The sequence below is a fragment of the Anas acuta genome, chromosome 1 (genome assembly GCF_963932015.1).
Source record: "Anas acuta chromosome 1, bAnaAcu1.1, whole genome shotgun sequence".
NCBI lineage: Eukaryota > Metazoa > Chordata > Aves > Anseriformes > Anatidae > Anas > Anas acuta.
Genome location: NC_088979.1, coordinates 142296180 through 142315767, shown reverse-complemented (window position 1 = coordinate 142315767; position 19588 = coordinate 142296180). Strand labels below are relative to the sequence as shown.

Genomic DNA, 19588 nt, shown 5'->3' with positions numbered 1-19588 from the left:
CAAGTTGATTTTACTCTGAATTGTGTCTCTGCAATGCAGCCAGATGTCAAATTAAATGACAATTGAGTCCATTTTATAATGGGTTTTGAAGTTGGTACTAAGTGCCTTTAGTGTAAAGTATATAAACTCCTGTATGGACTGATAGAAGGTGGGTTAGGCAAATTTCATGCCAGTTTCACACTTGTTTTTAGTGAATCGCTCTAGCCATCCACACCTTAGGATTGCAACTAGAAGTGCAGATATCCTTATTCTTGAAGTTGTGGCATATCAGAAAACCTGATAGGAACCTGCTTTAGAGAACTTCATTTGAATGAGTGCAGGTTTCTTAGAGGTTGCCTTATCTTGAAGACTTGCAGCAGATCACAACAAAGAATAACTAGACCTATGTTCTGCAGCCTCTGTCTGTAATGGTAGTAAAGTATAGCTGGAAAGGGTGAAATTAGTTACTTTAAATATGCTCTGTAAAACACCAGCTGATGCAAAATGGAAGCTTTTCAAAATTTTCAAAATTCACCCTTTACACCATTTCATGAAGAGTCCAGTTAAGCATTTCCAGTTAATGGTTAAGCAGGTTAACTTCCAGTGTCTGACTCCTGAAAATGAGTGGATGGTCCAAATACAAACTAAACTCTTGCTAAGATAGCTTTGGGAGGTCTTGGAACATGCCATGTGAAGCATGTTTCAGGTATCAAACTAGCACATTTGGGGGACAAGTGTTCCTTAAACTTTATAGAATCATGGAATGGCTTTGGTTGGAAGGGACCTTAAAGACCATCCAGTTCCAACCCCTCTGTGGTGGGCAGGGACACCTCCCACCAGCCCAGGCTGCCCAAAGCCCCATCCAGCCTGGCCTTGAGCACCTCCAGGGATGGGGCAGCCACAGCTTCTCTGGGCAGCCCGTGCTAGGGCCTCACCACCCTGATAAGGAAGAACTTCTGCTGAATATCTAAATCTCCACTCTTTTTAAAGCCATTATTTTTTGTCCTTTCTCTGGGGTTGTGAGAGGTGAGGAGGAATTTCCCTCGTGAAGAAAAGGTACATTGTCAGTGCTTGGAGTTCTGCAGAATCTTCAGTTTCTCACTGTGCTGTTTCCTGCTTACTACCTTAGAATTTGCAGCTACCAAATCAAAGAGTAAGGGGGAGATAATCAGGAGGCAAATATATCTAACCTGTCAGCTTGCTGTACTACTGCCTTTCAAAACTGGGAAGAGATAAGATAAGCAAGGTCTTAATTTGACTCATCTTAGTTTCTGCATCTTACTGCAGAAGAAAGCCTTCTCTTGCTGTTTTAACTGAGGGAAGGGCTGGTTGGAATAGGTAATTGAGTTGCTTTTTTAATAGGGAAGTAATAGGACAAACTTGATTTAAATAATGAAACAACTGTATTACTGATGCTGGTGGTGTGTGAACAACTGTTCTCTAGGAGTCACTAGGTTGTCATTTGATGATACGTGATTAGTTTTGAAGGCGAAATTCATTGACTTATATCTCTGCATAAGGTCTTCAGTAAGTCTCAGGTGTCTCATTCAAATGAGTTTTGCTATGCCTGCCTAATTTTTACCTTTCTGTGAAAGTAGCCAAAACTATGGAGTTTAGATTACAGCTGTCTTGTATGGGTTAAATTGTAACATGTCAGTACTGAGAATTAAAAGCAATCATATCAAAACTTAGCATGAGCTATCTGTAGGTTTAGGCTAAACCACCAAATCCTTAATGTTTGTTTTGGAAGTAATGTGGAGGTATGTCTTCTGTATGTCTCCCTTTGGGGGTGGTATGGAGCACTTGGATGTAAGGGGAAATCGAAGGAGCAGATGTGACTGAAATTTCTTCAGTAGTTTGTACTGAGAAAGTATAGCAGCTATATTAAAGCTGAAATCTGTGCCCTCTATACTATCTAAAATATTAAAATAAATATATTTCAAACTTCCTGCTACTTACTGACTTGAGTTGATGCACTTAATCAGGATAGTAATGTTGATTCTTGAGAAATAAATATGGCTTACTAGCCCTGTGGGGATGCTCTGATTGACTTAGCTGGCTCCGTAGTACCCCAAGGGAGCTAAGTGGCAAAAATAGCCAGTTACCTTGATGAAAGCTCTACTTTCTCTATCATCTTAAAGCACCTACAAGTTCATGCAAGTCTTAGTGCTCGAAGGGATAGGATTTTGCTGTTCTGAGGTGGTAGAATTCAGCACTCCAACCACTGCTTACTAATTTGAGTGATTAGCCCCTTCCCTGTTAGATCTAATTTTGGAAAATACTCAAAGTGTATTCCTGCAAAGACATCTGTTCTACAGATACAGCCTTGTCTTTTTGGTTATACCAACATGTCTTAGATTAGCATTCTTTAAAATGTTTCAAGTTGCTTGATCTTTTTTCTGCATCTTAGTGGTTTTAGATGCTAGTTGGGTTTCCAGATTCCCACAGAGTCCTACTGTTGCTATCACACCACACATGAGTGGCAAGTTATTGATTCCTGTTGCAAGTGATATCTATTAGTGCTTCAGACAAACATAATCAGCACTTTGTGTCAAATAGTAATGTGTGGGTTTTTTTTACATAAAACTGATAACATGCATGTACTGGCCTGGGTTTCTGAGACTTCCCATTAAAAGAAAAATTAAGAGCTTGTAGTCCTGGTCTACCAGGACTATCAAACCAGTACTTTCATAACTAATAATGAACAAGCTACTTGACAAAAGGATTGGTATCAGCAATGAAAATCCTCTAAAATACAAGCACACTTTCATGTGACTTAATTTATTCTAAGATGAGATTTGTAGCATAATGGAACTATTTCTAATGATAATTTTGTGAAGTTGTTGGATAAGTTCTACTTGTAATGCTCTTGTAGATGAGGATATCTGTGAACTACATCTTAACCTTTGAAGTGCCTATTAGCTTAGACTGCTCCAGTTGACTGTAATTTTTAGTGTACTAGACTTGATCACAAATGTGTGCAACTCTCCTGACTACTGCTTTCAAGCTTTAACTTGGTTATCTAAACTGCTTTTTTTTTTTAAGGATATCCTTTTGATGTAATATATACATTACACAAGCTTTCAGTGGAGATAATTCTTTGGGCAACCTGGAACATCTGGTACAGCAACTGCTACTATAATGATGCTTCCTTAACTTTAGGCCCCAAAGTCTTTGGGTTGTAACACCAGTGGATTTCTAGTGGACTTCTAGAAGCCCTGATTGGCTGTAGGGTATTTTGAAGCTTAACCATAGACTTCCCAAACCCTTGGTTTTGTAAACAGTGTGGTCGTTTCCACTTTTCATCAGAGCTGACTAGATTTTTTTTGTACTGTACTGTTTTGAACAGGAACTGATCCTTTTGTATGGGTAGAAACTGTGTATAAGTGTAATGACTCTTCCAATGCTTACTAGTATTCCCCTGCTTCTTATAAGGGACTAGTAACAAGCAGTGAATACTGCTGTTACAGTCCTACTAATCTTTGGCGTGATAACTGGATCATTCTTTGCTTAAAGACAGCTTGTAAGCAATGGAATATTTACTAGACCTTAATGCCTGAAAGGACTGTATTTTTATTATTTCCCTTTACATAGTAAAATCACAGTTCTTACCTGAAAAATACAATGTTCTGCTATTACATTGAAGAGCTTACATCCATATGTGTCAAATGTGAACTAGTATTTCAGAGAAGTCCATTGGTGCAAACAAGATCACCTTAGCGAAATAAAAGCTCTGCTACCTCAAGTACTAGAATGTTGCTGCCTTTGTGCCATCCTGGTATCTAAGATATCCAAGCTTTCATTGACTTCAGGCATCTTGGTCTTCTACCTCATGCAGCCAGATGAGTAGATTTCTTAAACAGTTGCAAGATCTGTCTTGCTTCCCACATGTATGTTAAGAACAAGACTTCAGTTTTAAGAGGCATATATTGGCTAGAATAACCCAACTTGTACTGGGCAGTAGAACAGCTTGGAACTAGCTATACTATCTCAAGAAAAACCTGAAACATAGTATGACCCATCTGCACTAATGTCTGGCTGGGGTTAAGTTGCTTATTTGGGGTGGTGGTATCTGAAGCACAGTCTAAAGACAGTCCTAGAGGAATAGTATTGGATAAATTATATACAACAATGTACTATCTGTATGAGAGCTCATTTTTCTAATAGATATCTTCAAGCCTGTGCAATTTTAATGTGCTCTTCCAGTAAAATTCCTGTGTAGTATTGCAATATACATTTAGTATTTTGTAGTTCAAAATATGATTAGGACAAGTGACTTAATCTGAACCTGAAGTTTGTGTTTAAGCTGTTAAACTGTCAGTTTTTGAGTCAGGACTGCATTGTTTTTAAAACTTCCCTGGTCAATCATGGGGCAGGGTGTACCTGTTCAGCTTTGAAATATGTTCTTCTGTATAGACTTGTACTTATAACAGCCCTGAGATTTAAGGTTATGCACAATGAAGTGAACTGTGTACAGTACAGAAGCTAATTTGCTACAACTAGCATCTAAGTAGCTTTTTAACTTCATATAAGCTATTATAAAAGTAAATTTTCTGTAGATAAGGCTGTTAACGTACACCTCAATTCTGAACCCTGTCATTGTCTAGTCTAGAGCTTACATAAAATGCAAGTAAAATACTTGCATGTTTATTGGTAGCCCTCTCTGTTTTCAGACTTACTCATAGCCATTTTACTAATACTTCTGTATTTTTTTAGGATGTTAACTACCAGCAGTGTTATAAACGAGGTGGGATAACTAGTGGTCCTCGAGCAAATTCAAGAGGTAAGGCTAACATCAGGTTCCCAGTGGGGTGTGAGTGTATGTGTTGCTAAAGTGGAGTGTTACTGTGAAGAGTGAGGAAAGTGTACTATCGCTGTCATGGAAGAGCAAGCTTGGTATAAATTCACCAAGCTAGATGGAAGCTTAAGTACTGCTCTTGAATGGTCAGCATTGCATAGCAGCAGAGTTGACTTCACCATTTTCAATTTGGTGCTTTCTATGCCAAATGTCAAAATTCTCTGATATGAAGAAAGTTCAGTAAGGTATCATTATAAGTTGACTTGGAAATACAGGCAAAATGGTACCACTGTTCTATTTGGTATCTTCCTTTGGTTGTAGGAGTCTTTCTCAAATCAAGAAACTTTCTTGATTCTGAGTAAGTTACCAGGTCCCAGGTACAATATAAAAAAAAAAAACAACAACTTAATATGGAGAAGTTTTTTTGGGGGGAATACAGCTTGAATTTATATTCTACCACTGAAGTATGGTGTAAAGAAATCCATGCTTGCATTTAAACAGGTAGTGCATAGTATGCATTTTGAGAAAACTATAAACTAGATTTAATCTTACTGTTTGTGCTGGGAGAAGTTGGACTTGGTACTGTAAGTGAAAAGTGAGAACAGTGACTGTAGATTCCCTACTCTGAAGAACTAAGGGAAATTTTGCATATCGTAACAACTGTTTAGGATAAAGTGGCTCTTCTCTGAGGGGAGAACTCAGAATATTTCAGAAGAGAACTAAGTGTGTGTTGAGTTAACAGTTGACATATGTACCTGTTAGTGTTAAGGTATCACTAACAACTTTTACTTGGTCTTATCAGATATCTTAAGGTGTTCATTTCCTGTAGAAGCAGCAGAGGCTTAGCTTGATGGTAACTGCTTTAAATTTCTCAGATCAATATTTTTCATTCTGGACTGAAACTAGGTCCTAACTTGCGTATCTGAACAAATGTCTCTACTCTGGGGAGCAGGATGCAGAAATCTTAAAAGCAAATGTAGGCTTTCAGACTTGCAATATCTTAGCATCACAAGTTGATAAGACCTATTAAGAATACAACTCAAAAAGTACTGAGGTAACTTGAGGTGTAAGTTAAGGTCTTGAAGGTGACTAAATGACTGTTGGGCTCTTGCTAATCCTGCTGGGTTCTTCCAGAACTTGCTTTTTATCAGCTCAGAAGCTAGTATATACATATACTAGCTAGTATATAGGTAATGTGTGGCAAATACTACAGGTAATTATTGCAAACTACTGCTCTCTCCTACGTAATGTATGAACAGTCATTGTTCATGTTGACTTATGGTCCATCCTGCTGAGCACAAGTGTGTTCAATGTGAAACAACTTCCAAATTATGTTCTTGTTGGGGTTATTTGTCAATCTGCTAAAAGGCAAGTGTTGCAAAACCCTTACACTTGCTGCTGAGAAATAGGCCTGCAGGTTTTAGGGTACTCTGTTATAATACTTATTTATTTTTGCTAATGATCTTTAACAGCAGGGTGGAGTGATTCTTCTCAGGTGAGCAGTCCAGAACGAGACAACGAAACCTTTAACAGTGGAGACTCCGGGCAGGGAGACTCCCGCAGCATCACCCCTGTCGATATGCCAGTGACAAGCCAAGCTGCCACCATACTACCAGTGCACGTCTACCCCCTCCCGCAGCAGATGAGAGTTGCCTTCTCTGCAGCCAGAACATCCAACTTGGCCCCTGGAACTCTAGACCAGCCAATTGTGTTTGACCTGCTGCTGAATAACCTTGGAGAAACTTTTGACATCCAGCTTGGTAGATTTAATTGTCCAGTGAATGGTACTTACGTCTTCATCTTCCACATGCTGAAGCTGGCTGTAAATGTTCCCCTATACGTGAATCTCATGAAGAATGAAGAGGTCCTGGTGTCAGCATATGCAAATGATGGGGCTCCTGATCATGAGACTGCTAGTAATCATGCAGTCCTGCAGCTGTTCCAGGGGGATCAGATCTGGTTACGTCTGCATCGGGGAGCCATCTATGGAAGTAGCTGGAAATACTCTACCTTTTCGGGATACCTCCTTTATCAGGACTAAAATCCAGTGCAATGTTTACAAAAGCTGCTCCAAACACCTTGGTGGAGGGGGGGGTGGGACTAGCTTTGCACTTACTATTGACTTTATAGAAGATATGTGGTTCCATTATTGGGGGAATGATGGTCATGTTGTGCAAGGTGAAATCGTGGATTTGGGGTACTGAATCAGCACTAATTTGGCACTTTATCAGTTGTGATGTAGCCTTGCTAGTAAAGCTGTGAATGTATATTGTTTGCACTTACCCTAAACTGTATTAATGTCCAGCTTACTACACTATTGATTGCCTCAAGTATGGGCTATTCACAATGCCTTGTTGTGCCTCAATAAAACAAGTTAATATGCATTTTAGTATTAATCTTGCTAGTGGTCTTTATTTTAATAATGTCCAACTATCAAACTAATTCCTAATTACTTGCATGTTCTTACACTGTATAGTCTTCAAGTATACTATACGGGTCTTCAGGCTTCAGTTATACTACATAGGTATTTCAGTTTTCATAATTCAAGGTAAACTGGAATTTAAATGGGAATACCTGTTTGGTTCTTATTTGCAGTTTAAGTGTTTCCCTGTTGAAAATTAATTCCAGATTTGGTTACATATTTAGTTACATACCTGCTTTCTTAACTGAAAGATCAAGAAATCAGAAATGAAACACTGCATGCTCTACTGGATTGCTTTAAAGGCATATTCTGTAAACAGCTTGATTTGGCACTACAATTCTCAGTACTGAAATAGGTGGCTGAAGTTCTTAAACCTCAAAACACTCACTGATGAGCTTGCTTATTCAGATGTAATATCTTAGAGCTAGAACTGATTCTTCTGAAGCCCAACTGTGGAGCTTCTCTCTCACAAGAGAATTTAACTTAGGTTTCAAGCTGATTCTTTGCTTTCAGACAACTGCTGAGAAAGTTGTTATTTGTACTTGAAGCCTGCTCTCTGCATCTTGAATTTATCTTAAATCAAACCTGAATATAAATGCTAGGAATAATTTATGAAACCCTTCTTGGAGCTGAAGGGGGGCATATGACCAGTCTTATAGTCTAAAAACTGAAGTACTATGACAAGCTCTCATCTAACTCTCATCTAAACTGCATATCAAATATAAAGCGTTTCTCATGCTTCAAGTGGAAGTTGGAACCTGTACGAAAACTGTAGATCACTGCCTCTTTATACTTCTGAAAGCTTCAATAGCTTCAGTTAAAGCAGTAGGAAGTATTTTATCAAGGTTTACTAGTAAGGGAGCTAGTGGAAAAGACTCCTACATGTAAGGGTGAACTAGAAGTACTCAGCAGTTCAGCTAACTGCTTTATATTCTGTCAGTTACTTTTACATACTCCAACTTTTAAATACTCCAGACCCTGGTATAACACTGATTCTCAGTGACTGATTTCAAAACTTCCAACTTTAAACCATTCTTCCCTACTACCACAATGCCAAAACAAGTTGTTTGGCATGACTTCATGAAGTTACTGGCAGGGGGATCTTGATTTTATTCCAAGTTTATTTTTTTTTATATAGACTTATTTAGGGGATGATTTTACTGATTCTACTGAGTCTTGTTTTCTTTCTCCATGGCAGGTTCTGGGAGGTTTGAGATAAAGCTGTAAGGAACCCAGCTTTTTTAAAAACTGATGACAGAAATGTAAAGCCTTAACTGTTGAATAATAAGTTTGTATTTTGATTTTACAGAACTTTATTAATGGACTTTCTCAGTGGAGGATCAGTGGCAAGAGTACAGAAGATATTTAGTGCTTATTCCCTTCCAAGTTTGGCAATTCTCCTTCTCTCTTACTGAGCTTACTGAGAGGGCATGATAGATAAAACTGAAGTGCTAGGATAAATTTCAGCTTGCAATAGCTATGCATCTGCAGTCAGACTTCATTGCTTGTTTAACAGAGTTGCAGCTCTGAATTTTTAGATAGCTTATGCACTGTCCCAGTCCTCTTCCCATGTTGTTTTAGGGACTAATGAAAAAAAGAGCCCTATTGTGCTTATAGCAGGATATCCCTTGCACTACAACTGCACTAGTGCCTTAGCACTAGCTCTTCATTTGGCATGTAGTTTATCACAGTTGGCTTTACGCGCTTATACTATGGATTTCTTACCTTTAAGAATAAGCTATCAGTGCTTATAAGCTTTGCTAATAACCTTTACCAACCTCAGACATGGTTACTGTGACTACATGGAGCACGTACTGCTTTCTAATGCTCTGGTTTAATCAGTCTTGACAACTGCTTTTTTGGCCCATGTTGTGATCATTTGTTCAACTCTAACCTTATTTCTTACCAATAGATCTAGCAAAGCTTTTGTCTATCTCTAGCTTGCATGTTTAAGATCTGAAGTAAACATCTCAACTTCAAAGCAGGTTATCCACTTGTGTATATATGGCATCTTACAATTCCTAACTAAAGGAGTACACAGTCACAGCAAAAAGTGTAAAGATATGAAACACGGAGTATAATCATTATACCATTCCTGGTAGTAAATGGGACCATAAGTCACAAGGGGTGGCTTTACAAGACTTCATAACTTTGTAAGCTGTACCAGCTTGAATCACAATCTCCACAATGCCAGTTACTTTATAATGTCTTTATCGGTCCTAAAAAAAAAATCACACAAAACACTACTTGGACAAAATTATCTTGCCATACATTAACCTGAAGTTCATCTTACTTTCATCTTATAGGATTCCTGTGCAGTACATACCTCTCTGAGTACTGCTTTTCACTGTTTCCAGTCAGCAGTGAACACAACTCCAGCTAATTTCTGTTCCAAAGAGCTACAACTGAATGGTACTGTCACAAAGTGGTGTTTAAACAAGCTGTGAAGTACTAAGGCTGTACACGTATAAAAAGCTGCAAAAGATCAAGCAAAGCAATCTTGTTTTTCAAGCCAATAGCTGTCTCAGCCAAAAGTCACTGACAGAAAATTGCTATTCCAATCTTCAAAATACCTAGTAATGTGACTTCATCTGATTTCACCTAATGTTATATTAACATTGGTAGACAGTCATCGTTCTTCATGTTTCTAGGTTATGTATCTGTTTTGAAACTTCTCGAAATACTTCAGAGTGTTTCAGTGCATTATTTACCAACTGACACAGTTTTAGTTTGAGTATGTCCAGACTAAAGACCTAGATCCAAAATTGTACTTCTGGATGAAGAGTTTAAGAGGTGAGCTTTGTAACTTGAAAATATTTGAGATAACACAATATGGGTGTGATACAGACTTTATGTAAAAACTATGTATACCAATACATTTTTCCTTTAGTTGTTAAGTTGCTTGAATTGTTACAGAAAGTAACATGCCTTAACTATATAAAGATGATAATGAGGTCTAATTAAAAGGGAGATCATGGTTCTTCAATTTTCCATTCTTGTTTTTCCTATGCAAATCTCATACCACCTAAATTCTATCCAGTTAAGTTATTTTCTGTAGTCTCCTGCAGATAAGCTGTACTATTCAAGATGAGGAATTAACATTAGGCTTTAATTTGGACTGAGTGGATTTCCCTGTTTCCTTTTGGGTATTTCAGTAAAATACTGAAACTACTGTGAAATAGGAGAATTGTTTAATGTTTTCAAAGTACTAACAGACTTGTGACTGTGTGTTTTTTCCAGGTTATGGAAGTGAGAGAAATATGAATGATCTCCCAGAATTTTCATGACTAACTCCCTGCAGCTAAGGAACCCTCTATACTGTATGCTACAGTGGTGGTACAGATAATTTCACCGTTTTTGCTGTACTGGTTCAGTTTACTTACCTTTCCTCCTTGACTGATGTAAATTACCTATAGGTGCTCTGACAGAGCAGTGGGGGAGACTGATTTGGGACGTGACTTCTGATCGAAGCTTTATATCTGGAGGCCTGGCATACATTTATCTGCTGCAGATCATCCTTTATCTAATCTATACATGTCTTTTGAGAGAATAAATATGTGTGAGGTATGAAGTCTATTCTAACTGGAGAAATGGTCTTGTACCGTATATAACCAGACCATTAACTCTACTACGTGCTTGTTCACAGGTCTCTGGTCAACTTGGATGTATTGCCTCCCGACTATAAACAATTCTATTAATGAAAAAGTTCATAAATTTGTATCTGCTGACTGAACATCTCCATGTGTTGTTGTATTTGGAAAAAAAAAATAGGTTGTGAAGTACTAATTTGGCTGGAGAGTACTAGTTCAGACAGTTTTTTGTACTGTTTTAGTCTTATGTGCATAAGGACTGTAGCTGATTTGGAATGAAAGCTTTATGCCAGGTACAGGTCTAATTGCTTTGTCATTAGTTCACTACAATGAGGTAAATGAACAATGAACAATGGATTGAGCATTGAACAATGGATTGCTTTTCGCTTGCAGCACATCAGATGAAGGACTGTTGTCTCCTTTCTCATACTTTTCCGTGAGTATCTCTTATTAACTACAATTTACAACCAGATGTTTTCCTAAAGAATGTGCTCAGCCTGATAAGGTGTCAGTTCCTGTATGCCAGTGGAAAGTCCATTACACATACCATTCACCTAAAATGCTACCTGCATTTCATAAGAACCAGATGTCAAAGGGTTAATTCTAGGTAACTGATAATATGTAAGGCTTTTCTACCTTTCCATCTCCCAACACTCTTGAACTTCACTTATCTTTTTAGCTACTCTGTCTGGAACGTACTCTGATTTCCCCTGTGATCAAACTCGTGTTATTTTAAAAATCTTTGGTTTCATCAAATGAGTTTCAAAATACGATTGCTTGATATAAAATTCTTCATGGAACTGCTGTTGCAGTGCACCTAAAAAGTTTTGGAGCTTTAAAGATATTTGCTTTATCTTATCTCTTCACCAGCCTTTTATTCACATCCCTCCCCCCCCCCCCCCCCCCGTGGGTGCAACATGAATTTCATTTATTTGGTTTTAATTTCTTTGTATATTCCTTGCCTCTTTTGCATTGGGTCTTCTCTCAGCAAGTGTTAAGTAGTTGCCAAGAAAGCCTCAGAATCTGAACTCGGGTTCCTAAATTTTTCAGAGTAGCAAAACTAGAATGTCTTTTAATCATTGTAACCCAGTTCCAGATCCATTATTTTGAAGTAGATGAAACACAAAATATTAACAGATTCTTTGCGATAGTAAAAAGGCACATGAGTTCATAGAATCACAGACTATCTGGTGTTGGATGGGAACCACAAGAATAATTGTATCCAATTCCTGGCTACAGGACCACCCAAAAACCAGACTGTGTCTGAGAGCGTTGTCCAAATGCTTCTTGAACTCTGGCAGCTCGGTGCCGTGACCATTGCACTGGGCAGCCTGACCCAGTTCCCGACCACCCTCTGGGTGCAGAACCTTTCCCTAACCCCCAGCCTGACCCTCCCCTGTCCCAGCTCCATGCCGTTCCCTCAGGTCCTGTCGCTGTCCCCAGAGAGCAGAGCTCAGCGCCTGCCCCTCCGCTCCCCTCGTGAGGGAGCTGCAGGCCGCCATGAGGCCTCCCCTCAGCCTGCTCTGCTCGGGGCTGAGCAAACCAAGGGACCTCAGCTGCTCCTCATACGTCTTGCCCTCTAGACCCTTCACCACCTTTGTTGCCCTCCTTTGGACACTCTCTAATAGTTTAATGCCCTTATATCGTGGTGCCCCAGACTATAAGCTGTACTCGAGGTGAGGCTGCACCAGCGCAGAGCAGAGCGGGACAATCCCTTCCCTCAACCAGTGCTGTGCCTGATGCACCCAGGGAATGTTTGGCCCTCCTGGCTGCCAGGGCACACTGCTGGCAGGTTCCTTACTGCAGGGCTGCTCTCCAGCCTCTCAGCCCCCAGTGCAGACATACAGCCAGTGTTGCCCCTTCCCAAGCGCAGAACCTGGCACTTGCTTATGTTTAAATTTCATGCACTTGGTGACTGCCTGGCCCTCCAGTCTGCCAAGATCTCTCTGCAAGGCCTCTCCATGCTCAAGGAAGGGAGTCAACAGTTCCTCTCAATTTAGTGTCATCTGTAAACTTAGTATGCATATGAGTCCTGCATCCAGATCATTTATAAAAGCATTAAAGAGAACTGGTCCTAAAATGGAGCCTGGGGGAATCCCACTAGCAACTGGACACCAGCCTGATGTAACCCAATTTACTAGAACCCTTTGATCCCGATCCATCAGTCAATTGTTCACTCATTGTATTATCTACTTGTTAGCTGTATGCTGGCCATTTTGTCCAGAAGGATGCTGTGAGAGACAGTATTGAAAGCTTTACTAAAATAATAATAAAAAAGACATCTACTGGCTTCCATTGATCAACTTGATGGGCTACATTATTGTAAAAGGAAATTAAGTTCTTGATTTATATAAGATGGTACTTGCTCTCTGAAGTTCTTAATGTTATCTAAGAACATTTCAACTAATAACATCATTTTTAGAATAACTGCCACTTGCTTTATGGTTCATGTTTTGCAGAAAGAAGTATCAGGCATACATCAAATTCAGTGCACAGGTAGATGACAGTGTTTGCAACAATAGTATCTGCAACTAAATCACTGCTGACATATTACAAAGGAACCAAGCAATATTGAACTGGATGTCACTTGATTTAGAGGCTTGGGGCATTGCCTCATTGATGGCTGTGGGCACAAAAACTGTGTATAAAAGGTGAAATCTTAGGTGTAAAGTCTTTCCTAAAGTCTTTCCTTTTTTTTTTTTTTCCTAGTGAATGTTGCGTGGTAAAGTGTTCAGTTTTAAATAGCTTATGAGCAGTAAGCGTAAAAAAATCTGAAAAATATTTTCAGAGAATGTTATAATAACATTTGAGTATATTTTGTTCATTGGTATGTTTTACATTACCAGCTCCACAAGACTGAAGTCCTTTACACATTTAAGTTCTTGTACCATGGATGAATACACAGAAACAGAATAAATCAGAACTACTTTTAAACTATTCATAACATGCCTATTTTGGAAAAGGAAGTAGAGCTGTAACATTCTAGTTAGTTGGTTTTTTTTTTTGTTTTTGTTTTTTTTTTTTAGTGTGATAAATAATTCAAAAATTTTAAAAGGGGCAGTTTTCATTGTAGTAGTCTTATTTACTATCTTAAACAAAATGCCAAAATGATGAATAATTCCCATAGTGAATAATACATGCTTTTTACAATCACATTGGTTTTGTGTGATATATTCTATAATTACTGATCACACTCTCCCCTGCTTCGAAGAAGAAATGAGAAGGTTGAAAGTACCTACAATTTCGTGTTAGATGCTGTAGTTAGATGCATTACTGGAGAACAGAAAGTTCTTGAGCAACACCGATCAGGTGTTCTACACCACTTCGCGTGAAGAGTATCACAAGAGCAGCGTCTGACTGTATGAATGCTTCCTTGGTGTAACTCATTCTTACAGGTAGCTTCTTCTTTGATTCTAGGCAGATATATTAAGAAACTTTTTTTTTTTCCTTTGAAATCCTTGTAGTATCAGATGTTTCAGCATTTTCCTTGTAACTAGTTCAGAACTTAAGTTATTTAGGGGCAATAAAAGTGCTTTGGCAACCATAAAATAAACATTGTTAGTTATTGGTATCCCTACTTTAACCAGTTCTCCTGTGTGTTCACCAGTGTTTATAATGTTTTTTAGTGTGGGTCAGGCAGTGCTTCCCCAGTCGAGGGATGTACTTCTTCTTTATCGAGAAGCAGTCGTGAGAAACGGCATTTCATGCTGTAAATGCAGCGAACAAATGCCATGCTGTCAAATTGTGCTCTTAAGGCTGTCTACTACGTGCTGCTATGGCAGGATCCTGTAGTCGTCCTAGCATCTGGCTCTTTTCAACCACCGCTTTGTTGTGCGGCCCCTGTGGGGACCGTACCGCAACATGGCGGCCCCCTGCGGGCCGCGCTGCGGGCTGCCCCATCTGGCTTCCGTCCGTACAACAACATGGCGGCGCCCTCCCTGCGCGAAGCCAGAAGGCGGCGCGGCGGCCGTAAAGCAGCGCCCGCTTCCCGATGCCCAGCTGTCGCAAACCGGTGAATGGCTGTGAGCGGCGGCGGGGGGCGGGGGACGCCAGCTCGGTCGCGGTCGCGGTCGCGGTGCGGGGGGGGCGGCGGCGGCGGCGGCCCCGCTCCCTCCTCCCGCCCGCGGAGAAAGGGGCCGCGGGGGGGGTGGGAGACGCGAGCGAGCGAGCGAGCAGCGGGCCGACATGGACCCCAACAGGATCATCCAGGCGCTCAAGGGCACCATTGACCCCAAGCTGCGCATCGCGGCCGAGAACGAGCTCAACCAGGTGAGGGAGGGGCGGGCGGCTCGGCCCGGTACCGAGCAGCACGGCCCCGGCCCCGGCCCCGGCCCCGGCCCGCCCCCGCCGCCGCCCCCCGGCCGCCGCTCCGCACGGGGCCGCCCGGCCCCGCCGCCAGGGGCAGGGGCTGAGGGGGCTGAGGGGATGGGGGGGGGTGAGGGGCGCCCCCTCCTCGGCGGCCGGGGCCAGCCCCGGGGGCTCTTCGCGGCTCCCCACCTCCCAGCCGCTGCCCCCCGGGGGCTGGCCCGGTTTAGGGGGGAAAGGGGGAGCCCCCCGGAGGCGGTGGGGGTGGGTTTGGGTGACGGGTGCCCCCCGCGAGGTGCCTCAGAAGGACAACGGGGGGCGGCTGGGTCCGGGGTTTGGGCAGCTGAGGTGAGGGTTTGGGCGGCTGAGGTGAGGGTTTGGGTAACTGAGGTGAGGGTTTGGGCGGCTGAGGTGAGGGTTTGGGTAACTGAGGTGAGGGTTTGGGCAGCTCCGAGCCCTCCCCGCAGCCCTCGGGCAGCTCGGTTAGCTGGTCAGTGGGTGCTGGGAGCGCTCGTGCCCGCAGCTAGGTAAAATTGTGAAAACTTCTCTGCTACTCGCCTGACGGAGTTGCTGTAAAAATCCCTCGGCGCTTACTTTTATCCCTAGGGTGAAGGATTGACAGGGGAGTTAATGTCTGGCAGCAGCCTGTTGCGCAGGGATCAAAAGCAGGGGAATAAAGCTCTGCGTGGCTGGCAGAGGGAGGACAAAGGAACAGCTCTCTGCGTGCTGGGGTCCTGCTCCCACTGCTGCCCCTTTGCCGTTGATATTGCACATCATGAAGCTCATCAAAAGTTAGAAAGTGTTTGGAGGTTTTGATCCATAAAACCTTTCAATTACAAGTGACAAATAACGCAGTTCTCATGCAACACCCAGGCTTTACTTTCAGGATTTATCAAGAATGGGTCAAAGTACAGATTTTTATTTAAAATAGCTGACACGTTTCCTCTCTTCTGTTACTATAAGTCCTAAAATTAAGATGTGCCTGCTGCTGCACAGGCTTCCTGTCGCCAAGCGAAGCGTGATGTATGCGACCGATAAAGCACCGATGCGGTGCTGGGGTTGATACCACCTGAGGAATGCTGCTAACTTTGGCATCTTGAAACCTTTCAGTGCTTTTGAAGCAAGAGTTCAAAGCGACGTGTCAGGCTTCCATGTACATAATGACAGTGCCGACACGTAGCTGTGTTCCTGTGTGTATGGGAATCCAGATACTGGCTGAGCTTTTCTCTTGTTCTAGCAAAGAAACTGCCCAACCAGCCAACCAAAAAGCTCCCCATCCAACAAAAAACAGTTGAAGTAGTAATACAATGCTTGTCCAAACAGAACAGAGGTCACCTTCATTCTGTGCAGTAAGGTGATGCTGCTCCTGATAAATGCTAAAGGGGATTGAAGTAAAACATCTGTGCTGCCCTGTCTACAGCGTGCATTTGCTTTTGAGCTTGAATCAAGGTAGTGACTGGAGTTTCCCCTGAGTTGAAACCCTTTTGTTACTGTTCCACCAAAATAGTGTCTCAGTGGAGATGCTTCATTGCTTGTACTGATACAGAGTCCTTTAGCAGCAATCTCCTAATGGTCCTGGCTCTGTAATTCACTTACGTGCAGAATGGGGTTAAAATGAATGAAAACTTGAGTACCTGTCAAAAGTCCTGGGATGCCTGAAAATGCTTTCTCTTCTGTATGTTCATGCACCTGTATAAAGACAGAGCTAAATCAATGAGATTGCTCTCTGCCTTCTGGATTATCATCTAATTGCATTTAGAAATGAAATCAAGGCTACATTTAAAAGTTCCTTTTTTTTTGTTTTGCCTTTATTATTTTTACTGGAAGGCTGTTTTTGAGCTTTCTTCCTCCAGCAGCTGGAAACAAATGTTGGTTTCCAGCCTAAACTAATTCATGGCCCATTTAAGATCAATTTGTGCCAATGTTGGTTCTTAACTAGAGCAGGTTTCTTGGTACCTACTCTGACATATCTGTCAGAGGCTGATCCCTACCAGCTTGTTTTCCTTTGCCTCAACAAGCTATATTCCCATTGTCTTATCATAAAACTGGATTTTTGAAATCTAATAACAGGAGAGCACAGTTCCTCTCTGTACTTCTCTTTGAAGTAATCTTTCTTGTGTAATCTGGTCATCTGTGTTTGCAGCGTGCCAGAAAGTCTCACACTCGATGCCATTAATACCTCATTTTATACATCCTAAAGCTACAATTATCTTCATGTTCAACACTTAACATCTCTCTTATCATGTCATATACTAAGGCCCTTTTATCCCATGGTTATTCCTCACTAACAAGCCTCAAGCTTTTAGGAGAAATTCCTATTATGCTTTAGTGCATGTCTGTGTACTTTGTCCTATTGCTCCATTGCGTTTTTGTTGCAGCAGTTGTAAAGATAATTCAGTTCTTTGTAGGATTTTTCTGATCTTTCTCCTCTATTGATGTATGCTACTTCTGAGTCATCAACAAACTTCATTTGTCTCGGTGCTCTGAGCGCAAATCTAAGTGTGAGATTGGTCTCAAATGTGATTCTGGATAAACTGGAGCAGTAATTTCCTGCCAGGTCAGTCATGTCTATCACGTACCTACTGTCGCTTCCCTGTTAACCTGTTATTTCTCTTAGTGTACACATCTCTCCAGCTCCCTCTTTTTTTTTTTTTCCCCCATTTTTTTTCCTTCAGCTCTGTCATGGCATAATTGGCCTGCACTTTAGGATCATGCTGTTCAATCTCAGTGTATTTATTAGAACAGTCAATTTTCACACCAAAGGAAGATACTCAATTTCTACACACCCTCTTGTTTGTAATGAGATTTTTTTTATATCTGTTTTTGCTCTTGTTCTTTTTAGGCCTGTCTAACGGACTTCAGTGACATTTTTTAAATGACTAAAGACTGCTTTCATGTGCCAGTTCTTGGTACAACGGCCTTCTGGTACCTAAAGGGGGCCTGCAGGAAAGCTGAGGAGGGACTCTTGGTCAGGGTGATAGGACAAGGGGGATTGGCTTTAAACTCAAAGAGGGTACATTTAGATTAGATATTAGGAAGAAATTCTTCCCTATTGAGGGTGGTGAGGCACTGGCACAGGCTGCTCAGAGAAGCTGTGGCTGCCCCATCCCTGGAGGTGCTCAAGGCCAGGCTGGATGGGGCTTTGGGCAGCCTGGGCTGGTGGGAGGTGTCCCTGCCCATGGCAGGGGGGTTGCAGCTAAATGGTCTTTAAGGTCCCTTCCAACCCAAACCCTTCTGTGACTCTGATTCTATGTTGTGGGATGTTATTGTCTGATTATATGAGCATGCAGTATCATCTCCAACTGATTCCTGTTCATATAGGATCACCAGGAAAATTCTTATATGTTAATCTTAATTGGCTCAACTTGCTATAATGCATTTCTTTAGCCTGTGACAAAGTGGACAACATGAATAAAACTGCAGGCATACAAGTGCATGTTTAAACACTGAGAAGGAGTTGCAGTATTTGGCTTTGACAGGAACTGAGAAGCAGCGCAGGGAGAAGAGAGAGAAGTGTGAGAAGATTGCCCAAAAGCAGAAGAGTAATGTCAGGCTTCCTTTCATTTCTTCCCTATCTTTGGTGAGTTGGCTGTCAAAGTATGCAGGGATCTTAAGGCAGTTGGCATTGAGCACCGTGTTATCGAGGGAGGAATCTCAGGTATTTTTATTGAGGAGCAATTTGATGAGGAAGCTGACTTGCATGAAGGCATGAGCCTTTCTGTGGAAGGTGGCGTGTGGTTGACCCTGGATGAATTTGGCAGCGGGACCAGCAGAGGAAAGCAGCTCGGGTAGGTGTTCTTGTACACGTTTATTTTCACTTCATGTGGAGAACGCTGTGTTTTCCCCTCCCTAAACGAGGGCTTTGCATGTAGGCAAGGAAAGAAGAAAGTGGCTTTTGAAGTTCTAGTTTGTTTTAACAACCTGTGACTGCCAGCATAAAAAAAAAAAAAAAAAGAGAGAGAGGGAGAAAGTACTATTAGCAACAGCAAAAATATGCCCAAGTGTGACAAATACTGATGGAGTTTCTAAGTAACGCGTTTTAAGTACAGAGCAGACAAAAAATAAAGCTTAGATAACTGAGCATTCAAATCAAATGTGTGGAGGCCTTAAAATAATCTTTGCAAACAGTTAATTGCATATGTATTCAAGATACATTTTTTTTCTGTGTGTTCATCTTTGCAAACAAAGATGTAGTGCCGTGATTTCTCAGCTGAAGGGATGAAAAGCAATTATTTTGTGCCGTACTTGCATTTAGAGGTGCCGAGAAGGATGTGCTGTTTGACGCTGGTGGAGAAGGATGGCTTGCTGTGCAGAACCCAAGGGAAGGCTTGTTTTTTCCATGTCTGTTGTTTCAGAGCATCCCCGTGTTGTTCTGCAGAGGAAGAAATACCTTCCCATGCCACTCTGCACTCAGCCACTCCGGCTGCTCTCACTGCAGCAGGAAGATTGCTGAAAAATGTGGCTAAGGAGTAATTGCTTGCTGTGGGCTTTAAA

General features: G+C 41.5%; 2 protein-coding genes across 8 annotated transcripts in view; both read left to right on the top strand.

Annotated features, from left to right (window-relative positions):
- The window catches only part of CAPRIN2 (caprin family member 2), a 37723-nt gene extending 30550 nt beyond the window's left edge, over positions 1–7173 (top strand). For all 6 annotated transcript variants that reach the window (XM_068661902.1, XM_068661892.1, XM_068661884.1 and 3 more), the window contains 2 exons: positions 4696–4762; positions 6250–7173. In XM_068661902.1, the coding sequence (XP_068518003.1) occupies positions 4696–4762; positions 6250–6818 (636 nt within the window). In that variant the 3' untranslated portion in view covers positions 6819–7173. The remainder of the gene's footprint in view (positions 1–4695; positions 4763–6249) is intronic.
- A 7636-nt stretch (positions 7174–14809) lies between these two features.
- The window catches only part of IPO8 (importin 8), a 51405-nt gene continuing 46626 nt past the window's right edge, over positions 14810–19588 (top strand). For both annotated transcript variants that reach the window (XR_011090076.1, XM_068661839.1), the window contains exon 1: positions 14810–15058. Coding sequence is in view for 1 of the 2 variants with exons in the window: in XM_068661839.1 (XP_068517940.1) it covers positions 14975–15058 (84 nt within the window). In the remaining variant the exon portion in view is untranslated. The remainder of the gene's footprint in view (positions 15059–19588) is intronic.